The sequence below is a fragment of the Musca autumnalis genome, unplaced genomic scaffold (assembly GCF_047663935.1).
Source record: "Musca autumnalis isolate F117 unplaced genomic scaffold, ASM4766393v1 scaffold_3, whole genome shotgun sequence".
NCBI lineage: Eukaryota > Metazoa > Arthropoda > Insecta > Diptera > Muscidae > Musca > Musca autumnalis.
The window spans coordinates 177,652,716-177,665,420 of record NW_027411866.1 but is presented as its reverse complement, the minus strand read 5'-3'; the positions used below and the strand labels follow the sequence as shown (position 1 = coordinate 177,665,420).

Sequence of the window (12,705 nt, the reverse complement as noted above, 5' to 3'; positions counted from 1 at the left end):
CCTTGTTTCTTGTGCCAGCTTGCAACTTTTTGTATTTTCTAGCAACATGTTGCAAAAAACAGAGTTGTATACGAGGATTTATGCCAGATTTAATAGCTCATTTAGACTAGCCATAAATCCTCGACTGGATTTAATAAATCCAGTACATATCTCATTGCATTTAGATATACATTTTGGAGGATTTAAATGGCAGTCAGCTGATTTTTGTTCATAGCACAATTACCAAGGTAGATGCATCAGCCCATCTGAACGAAAAAAAAGAATTTTTTAAAATTGAATTCGTCTCAAAAAACGAACATCAAATTACAAATTTATTGTTTAATACTGAAAATGTTAGCTACTAATGCTAAATAAAGAGCAAATAAAGAATTATTTTATCGCAGTTGGCCCATCTAAAATAAACGAATTATTTTATCGTTTAGACATCATAAATATTAGTCTTGGTTGATTAAAATCAACTTTGTACATCAAAACAAATTAAATTTTTCCGCCTTGTTTACAAATTTTTACATTTTAAATTATTTTTAGTGTAGCAATTCACCGATGCATCTACCTTGTTTCTTGTGCCAGCTTGCAACTTTTTGTATTTTCTAGCAACATGTTGCAAAAAACAGAGTTGTATACGAGGATTTATGCCAGATTTAAAACAAATCCACTCAATAGGAGGATTTATTTTTGTATGGGAAATCTGGTAGATTTTGGCTGGATTTAGCAAATAAAACCTGATAATGGCCTAAATCCGGCTAATGGTGTCATATCTAAATGGCATATAAAACAAATCAACTCAATAGAAGGATTAATTTTTGTATGGGAAATCTGGTAGATTTTGGCTGGATTTAACAAATAAAACCTGATAATGTGCTAAATCCGGCTAATGAAGTCATATCTAAATGGGCTATAATTTGTTTGTTTGCTAACGCCGGTAGTGAGATGCAATAACTTCCGTGACATCATGATCCATGTCGTAAGGAGTAGGGAGAATTAGTTTTTATTAAAAAAACCACGAAATTAGGAATTATTTTTCGTTTGGTGAAACAATACGGTTTAAATGTTGCCACTCTTTTTTCATAAATTAAATTGAAACTGAGAAATTCAGCCTTTTAACGGCTGCAAATCACGTAGGAATAATAGCTCTTACAACTGCGTCAAGGCTTGTTTTGTATGTAGCTATGGACTCTACTACACAACAACAAAATTTACACAAACAGAGTCGGCTAACGCAAAAAGCACCGTGAAGCCGTGAAGTAAACAACGAAAGTCGGAGTATTTTTCTTTCTCGCGTATCCGTACCACGTTCGTTCGTTGTGTGTTGGTTCCCTCGTTCGTTGTGCTGCGTATGAATGTTTGTGTCTCCACTACCTTCGATGGGAGATATTTTACACAGAAAATAATATTATTAGTTAAATACAAAACAACAAGAAGAAGAAAGAAAAATAAAACCGAATTGTAACGAATACGAATTAAATTAAAATTTAAATTTTTGGAAAAGTTATTACCTTTACAAATTCCGCTTGCTGCCAATAGTGCCGTGTTCAAAGAAAATTAATAAATTTCTTGTTTGATTTAATGTAATGAGAATACGGCAACAAAACGAAGAAATATTGTACAACAAAACAGTGAAGAAGTGAATGAATGTGAGTGCATAACAAGAAAGAAGAGTTGTTTTTTTATTTTTATTAAAAACAAGTAAAGATTTACTTTGAAGAATTACTAATAAAACAAATAATGGAAATTAAATAGAAGTGTGTAAAATAAAATGAATAATGTAAACTGAAATTCAAGTTATTCTTCCACAATGAAATAGGCCTTTAAATTTGAGTGTTTTGTGACTCCTCTGTTGATTTGGTTGCTTTCCTTTGATTGTCTTCAAAGGCAAAACTTGTTTTTAATACTGTTGCTTGTTGCTGCTGACTTTAAGAGTCTTGCTTTACAAGAAAAAAAAACGCCGAAAGTGAAAATATTTCTTTAGTGTGAATTCCAATTCCAGTGATTTTGTGATGTAAACCACTATTTAATTCCATATAATAAAAATCTTTAAATAATTCCTTAACATTTTCCCACTGTACTTTTCTTTGCTGAGGAGATTATAAAAAGTTTTACGTGAAATTAAAATTTACTGTTGAGTGTGGTACTCAGTGTGTCTGGCTGTGTGTGTTTTCGTGTGTCAATTCGTTTGTGTTTCTCCTTTGCAATGTTCTTCTCTTCATTATTACTACGACTCCCTTTGTAGTGCTATCTCTTTTCCCCACCTTTGTTAATGATACACACTACCAACACAACATGATTTACCATTCAACGACAACAACAACAACGACAATTATAGTGCAAAGTGTAGAAAAACAAAGACACCAACAAAAATAACTACAATAATTTGAAATAACAGCAGTCATCCCATCCAGCAACTTACGAACACATAAGTAGAAAAGTAAATAGAAGAAGTGTGAAGCAGTAGAGACAAAATAAAAGAAGAAGAACCCACAAACAACAAAAGAAGAATAACCAAAAAATAAAACAGCAGCGAAAAGAAGTGGAGTGGACACAAATGTCAAATTGAAAAATATCCATGCCCTCTACTTGATTTCCTTGTTCTTTTGCAAAAGAGAAAAGGAGGCAACCAAAGCAGCTGTTCTCATAAGAGTGCAATGTTGCTGTCAATAAAACAGGCTTTCTTATGAGAAAGTAATTTATAATTTAAGCCTTTCAAAGATGTGAAGAAATTTAATAAAAAACCACGACCTTAAATTATGAAAAAGTGGAAGATAATTGAGAAACGGAAATACTTTGCAAACCCCCACTACTGTGAAATTAATCTAAATAAAAACCCGACATTAAACCAAAAAATAATAGTGGAAAACAAATGAAAAACAAACCAAAAAACTTTGCAAAAACAAAACTACTTTGTATAGATAACCATTTTTTGTGTGCCTTTAAAAAATAATTCTAATTTTGTGTTTTTTCTCCATTTTTTGCAGTGTCCCAAAAGTGAAACAAAAAAGTCAAAACAAAAGTCAACAAAAGTCCCTTCAAATTGTTAATTTTTAAACAAAAATATTTTATTGCGGAACATAAAGTTTTAAAGTGACTTAATTTTTTCGCTCCCCCCGTCTCTACTTAAAACCGTATTCCCTACCGCAATCCTTTTCGATCTGTCTGCAACACTGCAACAACAATCAATCCTGTGTATTAATTTTGAAAAATTCCTACGACTTGAAAGAAAAGAAAAAAGTGAATAAATATGTTTTCCGAAGGCATATTTCCCATAGGCGATGGTCTTTTAGACATCGATGAGGAGCGTCTCAAGGGTTTGCTGGTACCCGAGGATATCAACGAAATTTATGAAGTTGAACAAACTCCATTTGCCAGGTAAGTGAGAAAATAATGCATATAATTTTTATAAAATCTGATAGTAATTGTGCTTTTGTAGTTAAATGTGAGAGTTGATGGACCGTGTTAAAGTTAAAAGTTGTGCATTGAAGTTCTGTGTAAAAACATTGGATTTAAGTCTAGTTTGGGTGCCTCACTCGGATGGATTTGACATCTTTAGCATAGCTAGTTTTTAATCTGTGAGAATGTGAGAATTGATGAACCGTGTCAAAGTTAAAAGTTGGGCACCGTTTAAAAACATTGCATTCAAGTCTAGTTTGGGTGCCTCACTCGGATCGATTTGACTTTTTTACCATAGCTAGTTTTTGGTCTACGGATCAAAAAGTTTATATATTTTTAGGAGGAAGTCCATACTGCAGGATATTTGGATCTTGAAAGTTTGGATGTATGTCTGAAGTCGTAAACATCAATGTAAAAGGAAATTTTGTTGTAGTCCAGTCGAATTGTAAATATTACAAACCGTTCGGAAGCAAATGTCGTTTAGGCGCTCTTTTCGGATTGGATTGAAATTTTTACCATAGCTATATAGTTTTCTCGGTGGAACAACTTGAGGAAGCTATATTTCGTTTCTTGTTTAGGAGCATCACACTCGAATCGGTTTGAAATTTTTACCATAGCTAATTATTCATCTACTGATAATAATTTTATATTTTTTCAGTGGGACCGAGGTATACACTTCAGGAGTTTTGGATCTTGAAAGTTTTGAAAATGTTACGACAGAAATCCTGCTATTTTTAATAAACTTCCATGTAGAAGAAAATGTTGTTGGTGTAGTCAAGACGAGATTTGCTTCTGTCCAAAGGAGAAAAACCTTCGAATTCTGGGAACAATTGTTGTTTAGGTGTACTTCCCGGATCGGCTTGAAATTTGTGCCATAAGCAGTCCTTGTTACTTTGATTACAATGGTGTGTAGTATTCCGGGGGAGTTCCATACTTCCTAAGACATAAATAAGTCTTGAAAGTTCGAAATTTTCTCAATTTAACACCCCTGAAAGATATTTATCGTTGTGATCAGTATAACAAGGATTACATACATATGTTTCCACAAACATCAGTGAAGGGGCAAGTATTGCCTGAGGTAAAAAATTTCGTCGTCTTCCGAGATGTGGCCCCTAAAGGCATTTATTTAAGTGCAAACGTTCTATACCCATATCCTTGAAAGTATGGATTTCTTACCGTGAAACTATAGATAGTTGTGGTGTATGCTTCTTAACGAGACGTGTTCCAAATAGTTGATCCTTTGGCAATCTGCCTATAAGGTGCAAAAATCAGTAATTATTAGGATTTAACGATCTTGTCGAATATAATCCCCATTGTTAAAATTTTTTATGTGGATAGAAATTATTCGTTTTATTGTAAACATCGAGAACTTTTTCAAGTAGTGCGATTCTCTAACTCATTTTTTGAGTTACCAACAAATATCGGTAAAATTAAAATGCTTATAATTTTGGTAATTAACGATGTTTTTTGGGAAGTTAGCCACGAATAAAAAGTAGAAGTAAAGTTCTACCGATAGCAAGAGTGCTGTCAAGTTTTATTTGATCTTTTCAGTCATCATTTTGCGTTTCAATTTTACCGATTTTTGTCGATAACTCAAAAAATGAGTTAGAGAATCGCACTAAAGATCACTTTTTTGATGTCAGTGCAAAAAAGTGTATCAATTTTCAAACTTCTTAATATTTATTAACCCAGATATGCCCAATGTCCTATATATAGGACACAACAAATTCTTGTTTTCATGACATGCCAGCTTTATCAAAGTACCGGCTTTATTGATGACCTCAAGGATATAGCTAGAAATACATTTCGACACCATTTCGGACGGGTCCAGTACATAAAATTTTAATTTTTGTGAGAAAAATACTGAAAAAATGTCTAAAAAATGATCATGATCATTATCAAGCCTTGGGCATATCCGGGTTAAGAAAAATTTTACCAAACCAATTAATGTCAGTCCAAAAAATTAACAATTGTTTCGGCTTATGAAAATTGTAGCCAAACCAAAGTAAAATTCCTTTAGAATGCATACCCCAATTTGCCTTCTCCTTTCAAAATTTTCCTTTCTCCATTCCAAACTTTCTCTACTCCCCCACTTTACTTTTCACTCAATTAAAATCTCAAGAGTTTAAATTTATATACCTAATACACACACAAAATGTTCTTATTCGTCCTAACAAAAATGTTTTTGGGATATAGAACTTTGTCCTAATTTTTGTTCATTCATATTGTTTTTGTTGTTGTTGTGTGGTTGATACTTCATGTCCCATTTGTTGCTATTTGACACACATTTTCCTTTTTTCGGTATGCGTGCCACATTTTAGTTGTATGTGTATGTGTCACTCACCCCAGCCTGGCTATCCTTTGTTGTCTACTAAACAATTACTTCCTCTACATGTCGTCGCCAACACCGCCTTCAAATCCTTAAAAAGGAGGATATCACTTTAATTTAGTTCTCTTTGTTTTTTGTTATCCATTGTTTTTTATGGTTCATAAACAAATCATATTTGTGGTTTGACCTGCTCTGTGCTCTATAACACAGCAGGTGTTCCATTGTCGAGGTTAATGGTTACATTTTTTGTTCAAAAGGATAACATAACTGGTTTATAGATTGAAATGAGATTTTATGTAGGGTATTTGTAGGATAATTTTATTTATTTAGAAAAATTTCGAAATTAATTTAAAGAGGGACAAATGGTAGACAAATATTAATAGGAGCATTATATTATTATTCCTAAAGTAGAAAACACGTTTGATTAGAAATTTTCCTAAGAATAAGGGAATGAAATTGTTTTCTTTTTTCTATTTCTCGAAAACCTGTTGGATTATTTTATATATTCCACAAGGTTTTTTGGAGGCTTTGAAGGAATTCATTTTTAAGAACCAGATAAACCCTACCTGTTATATGTACCATCAAAAATTTGTCTCTCTATTTAGACCTGAAGTACGGTTTTTTTTAATTTGGTGTCGATTTAGCACTATCCGTCCATCTATCGGTTTGGCGGACGGGTATGTTTATTTTGAAGTCGATTTAGCCATGCCCGTCCATCTGCAATTTTGGCACGTTATTTCTCGAACGGATCAATCGATTTGGTTCAAAATTTGCCAACCGTTTTAGTTCAATTTCGAAGATGGGCCAGATCGTTACATTTGTTCGGTTATCAGAACACACATATCGGCTTAGCCTGTTCGTCTGTCTGTCTGTTTGACTGGCTAGTGTGCATGATAACAGACGGTAGAACGGATCAACCGATTTGGTCCAAACTTTGCAACGCAAAATATTTTTTACAAACTTAGGTCAGCTTCGAAGATGGGTCATATCCTTCTATTTCTTATGGGACATAAATTGAATACTCTACCAGCTGGCGGATAAATCTGAAATGTTTACCACAGGTAGATCTTTACGTCCTGATTACAAAAATATAAAGTTTGTTGGTGGGAAGTCCATACTTCCCGAGATATGTAAGTAAGAAAAAAAAAAATTAAACTAAAAAAAATGTTGTTCCCGTGCCCTAAATTGGCTCCTGTCCATAGGAGAAAGTCTCAAATTCCCCGCCGAAGGCCGGCTACATAAAAAACTTACAATTAAAAAAAAAATCAGATTTTTTCTGCAAGCTGGTAGAGTATTCAATTTGTTCCCTTAATATTTTTCCAGAAATAAAATCAGGTTCGAATATAGATTATATCGACCAACTCCTTTATGTACCTATCTCCGAACCGAAATTATGCACATTGTCATCCAAACGTACATCGAGTTCCCAGAAGGTCTATACTGGACAACACCTTCGGGTAGTTTTACTTCATAAAATTCACAATTTTCGCGTAAGTGCAGTTTAAAGACTGTTCGGGGATCGTTTGAAATTTTTACCCAAGGTACTCCTTACGTCTCTTTTACAGAGATGCAATGGATCGATACGATGAACTGAAAGGAGAGACTGGCATTGGTCCAAACTTTGCACATTGTCCCTCAAACTTAATTTAGTTAAAATAAAAGAAACAAATTTCCTTTACCGACAGTTTGCAAATTTTTTTTCAAAAAACGTAAGTTTCCTTTAATAGCCGGCTTTAGACCCCAAGTATGTTTGGACGAAATGTGTTTCAGACAATTTGGAGTTGATTTAGCCATGTCCGTCCGCCTGTCTGTCTAACTGGAGCGCACGATAACTCTCGAACGGATCAACCGATTCGGTCCAAAATTTGGCTTTCGTAATTTTGTGTCCAAACTTAGTTTAAGTTCGAAGATGGGTTATATCGGCCCACTCCTTCCCGTACCTCCCCCACAAAAGTTCGGAAATGTTCGGAAAATTTGTGCACACGATAACTCTTGAAGAAAGTAACCGTGAAATGTGTACCATACTAAGATAAGGTTTCAATATGGACTCAATCGGTCCACTCCTTCGGGTACCACCCACACAAAATTTCGGAAAAGTTCAGTTTAGGACCTTTTCACGAATCGCTTTGATTTTTATTGTAGCAACTTGTATTCACTGCCCCCCATATAACGGTATAAATTTCATCAGGGGCAAGTCCATACTTCCTGAGAAAATAGCCTGAAAGGTACAAAAAAAGCCCTGTAACATCGTGTGTAGTGGTTGGAGCGCAAGATAACTCTCGAACGGATCTGCCGATCCGGTCCACAATTTGGTCTTTGTAATATTTTGTGCAAACTTAGTTTAAGTTCGAAGATAAGCCATATCGGTCCACTCCTTCAAGTTTTTTCAGGGGCAAGTCCATATTTCTTGAGAAAACACCCCGAAAGTTGTAAAAAACCCCAATGGTACCATATGTAATGGCTGGAGGGCTCGAACCGAATACTACGTTCGTCCACACTTTGGATATTGTAATATTTCTTCGAATATTAGATGAAATCCGAAGGTGGTGCTTATAGGTCCACTCTTTCCGGTACCTCCACCACAAAAGTTTGAAAATATTCGCTAAAATGGTACGCGCGATTTCTCATAGACGTAGCAATCGATTTGGTCCAAACTTTGGATCTCTTAAAATTGTCGAAACTTAGTTTAAAATTTTGGTTTTGCGTTAAAATTTGGGCCATATCTGTCCAATCCTTGTGGTACCACCCATACAAATGTTCAAAATTTTTGTATGGTTCGAGACAGTTTGCAAATTTTTTTTCAAAAAACGTAAGTTTCCTTTAATAGCCGGCTTTAGACCCCAAGTATGTTTGGACGAAATGTGTTTCAGACAATTTGGAGTTGATTTAGCCATGTCCGTCCGCCTGTCTGTCTAACTGGAGCGCACGATAACTCTCGAACGGATCAACCGATTCGGTCCAAAATTTGGCTTTCGTAATTTTGTGTCCAAACTTAGTTTAAGTTCGAAGATGGGTTATATCGGCCCACTCCTTCCCGTACCTCCCCCACAAAAGTTCGGAAATGTTCGGAAAATTTGTGCACACGATAACTCTTGAAGAAAGTAACCGTGAAATGTGTACCATACTAAGATAAGGTTTCAATATGGACTCAATCGGTCCACTCCTTCGGGTACCACCCACACAAAATTTCGGAAAAGTTCAGTTTAGGACCTTTTCACGAATCGCTTTGATTTTTATTGTAGCAACTTGTATTCACTGCCCCCCATATAACGGTATAAATTTCATCAGGGGCAAGTCCATACTTCCTGAGAAAATAGCCTGAAAGGTACAAAAAAAGCCCTGTAACATCGTGTGTAGTGGTTGGAGCGCAAGATAACTCTCGAACGGATCTGCCGATCCGGTCCACAATTTGGTCTTTGTAATATTTTGTGCAAACTTAGTTTAAGTTCGAAGATAAGCCATATCGGTCCACTCCTTCAAGTTTTTTCAGGGGCAAGTCCATATTTCTTGAGAAAACACCCCGAAAGTTGTAAAAAACCCCAATGGTACCATATGTAATGGCTGGAGGGCTCGAACCGAATACTACGTTCGTCCACACTTTGGATATTGTAATATTTCTTCGAATATTAGATGAAATCCGAAGGTGGTGCTTATAGGTCCACTCTTTCCGGTACCTCCACCACAAAAGTTTGAAAATATTCGCTAAAATGGTACGCGCGATTTCTCATAGACGTAGCAATCGATTTGGTCCAAACTTTGGATCTCTTAAAATTGTCGAAACTTAGTTTAAAATTTTGGTTTTGCGTTAAAATTTGGGCCATATCTGTCCAATCCTTGTGGTACCACCCATACAAATGTTCAAAATTTTTGTATGGTTCGAGAATCCTTTGGACATTTTTACCGAAGGTTTTCCTAGGGGCCCTGTTTAGAGCGATATTATCTTTTTCGTAGGCTAGTGTGATAAAAAAGCCCTATCTGTCGATATCACCGCAAATTTTTGAGCTTTAATCCCATCCATACTTTTGTCGGTGAATACGCCCAACATTTTGAAAACCCCCCTAAATACATGTTTTTTATTTTTTTTTTTTTTTGGGAAAAAAGTATTTCAATCCACACAGGCTGAGGGTACATCTCTGTCGGCAAAGCCGACTGATACTTTTTTACTTATTTTCCCTAATTTCACAATTTTTGATTTCCATATTTATGTCCAAAAAGGGAATAGTTTTGCCGATTCGGCAAAAATACTCCATAATTACGTAATTCTAGAAGTTTTCAAGGTTTCGGGATATTTATTTTAAAAGAATTTCATTTTTTTTAAATTTGTTTCCATGCGGAAAATTCCGAGGGAAATATTCATGATTGCTCTGAATGCAATTTCTATTCATATTGTTTACATTAATCACTTATTTTTATACCCTACACCACCCTGTGTGTTAGTGCATTTGTATGTAACATGCCTAAGGAAAAGAGATAGACCCATAGTTCCTTCTAGGGATATGCATAGAATCACTTTCTGAGTCGATTTATGTATGTCCGTCCGTCCGTTCGCAATGTACAGGCCACATTTATTGTTCGATTTGGCTGAAAATTGGGGATGATCATTTTTTTAGCCTAATGAAGATCGCTATTGCTTTTGGTGAAAATCGGTTCAGATTTGGATATAGCTTCCATATATATTTTCGGCTGATTTGAGGTATTTGATGCACCAAACACGCTGTATCCGTCCAATTTTGATGAAATTAGGAATGTGTAATGGAATTAGGTCTATAGATAAATGTTCCAAATCATGTCGAAATCGGTCCAGATTTGGATATAGCTTCCATATATATTTTCGGCCGATTTGAAGTATTTGATGCACCAAACACGCTGTATCTGTCCAATTTTGATGAAATTTGGAATGTGTTACGGAATTAGGTCTATAGATAAATGTGCCAAATTATATCAAAATCGGTTCAGATTTGGATATAGCTCCCATATAAATTTTCGGCCGATTTTTGGTATTTGTGCACGAAACACGTTATATATGTCCGATCTCAATGAAATATGGAATGTGTGACGGAATTTGGTCTAGAAATAAGTGTGCCAAATTTTATCGAAACCGGTTAGGATTTGGATATAGCTCTCATATATATTTGCGTCCGATTTATGGTATTTGATGCACCAAAGAAGCTATGTATGTCTAATTTTGATGAAATTTGGAATGTATGACGGTGTTTGGTCTAGAAATATATGTGCCAAATTATATCGTAATCTGTTCACATTTGGGTTTAGCTCCCATATATATTTTACCTATTCACAGTGGTGTAGGGTATCATATAGTAGGCCCCGCCCGACTTTGATCCTTTCCTTACTGGTTATTGTTTACTTTTGTAATGTGCATGTTTGCCAAGCTTTTTTAAAGGGTTTATTTTTCTAAATGTCCCCAGTTTGTTTTTCCTAATCCTAAGTTGAATTCCTATAGTACTATAAACTCGAATCATATTAGAGCTTATAGAAGTAGGACCTGCAAACAGTGGTTTAGTTTCATATGCTGAAATGTAGAAATTGAAATTGTATACTGGAGTATACATTAAAACTTAAACGAAGTGTAAACGGTGCTACTGTAAGTAATATTTATTTTATTGCTTTCGTTTGTAAAGTTTTTGCATGATCTCTTCCTTCTCAGAAAAAAAATCGTTTTTTTTTTGTAATTTTAAAACATATGCAGTTTACCTTATTTCCCTCCTTTTAGTTCGTGATCACTGATTTTCCATCAACCCTTATTATTAATCACAAATACATACGAAATACTCTGGAATTTTAACCAAAGGCCCTTTGATCCTGGTATAGATTCTCATTCTCATATCCCTTTATTTTAAATCTTGTATGTATTCTTTGAAATAAGTTAATGTTTCAAAAAAGTTTCAATATTTAGATACATTTCAAAATCTTCTAATCCATCCGGATGCCTGTTGCCTTCACAATCTTCTAACCTTTAGCGTATACCAACCAAATTAATCAGGAAACTTAACAAAGAAAGACCCACAAAAAAAAGATATCTACCATATTTTGACTGTTTCATTTTCTTAAAAACAAGTTTTTGAGTTTCTTTTCCGTTTTTTAAGTTATTTCTTTTTTTTTGCATTAAATTGTCTTGTTTTTAGTTTCGATAGACGCTACAGACAACAGCGCAGACAACTAATGGACACAAATGCGTTCGTTGTCTTTCTTCTTCTTCTGTATTTTTGCGATTTTTCAACTGCAAGAAACAGTCGCAGACCAATAGACAGGCGGACAGACAGACGGACTGAAATTCACATTTCTTTTCTGTTTTTATTATCAAACATTAGCCGACTCTCAATCAAACAGACAGCCGGTTCTTGTTTTTTTTCTTCGTTTTCTTTCTTGTATTTCTGTTTCTATTTGTTTTTGGCGAAAAAAAAGTATAGCATTTAGACAAGCTGCAGGCATTTCGTGGACGCGGTATGGACAGACAGACAGACGGACAGATATACTCTTTAACAAATATTAGTCGCCAACCATATCTCCTTGAGGAAGAGGAGTAAAATGTGGAAACAAAACTTCTTTCGTGTTATAATTCTTTTCAATTTCGCTGGCTGCCTTTGACTGTGGTGCTGCTCTTATTGTTGTTATTGTTGAATTTTTATAATTTGATGTTACGCTCAATGTCCGACCGTCCGTCCGTCCGTCTGCCGTGGAACCAACAACATCCAAGATGACGTCCAATGACTACTATGATGATGACGATGATGGTCTTGGAAACATGAAATGTTTTTTGATTTGAAGTTTGTTGCTGTTGTTGTTTTGTTGTGTTATTGCAGAATTGCATGCTTACTACTTTTCCCTTTCTTCGAAATAAATAAAAAATTTACTTTCTTGATTTTGTTAAAACTCCGGAGTTTTTTTTTTTGCTCAAACTACTAGCCATAAATTTGTATTATGTTTTGTTTTACTTTCTTTTGATCGTGAAAATATTTTTGTACCATTATCTT

At 34.8% G+C, this 12,705-nt stretch overlaps 1 protein-coding gene across 2 annotated transcripts in view; it reads left to right on the top strand.

Moving 5' to 3' along the window:
• The first annotated feature begins 1,198 nt into the window (after positions 1-1,198).
• Drak (Death-associated protein kinase related) overlaps positions 1,199-12,705 on the top strand; it is a 406,575-nt gene continuing 395,068 nt past the window's right edge. Inside the window, exons 1-2 of one of the 2 annotated variants that reach the window (XM_073975883.1) lie at positions 1,199-1,634; positions 2,973-3,363. In XM_073975883.1, the coding sequence (XP_073831984.1) occupies positions 3,236-3,363 (128 nt within the window). In that variant the 5' untranslated portion in view covers positions 1,199-1,634; positions 2,973-3,235. Of the gene's footprint in view, positions 1,635-2,415; positions 2,680-2,972; positions 3,364-12,705 lie in introns of those variants that run through there. The other variant, XM_073975884.1, reaches the window with a different exon arrangement.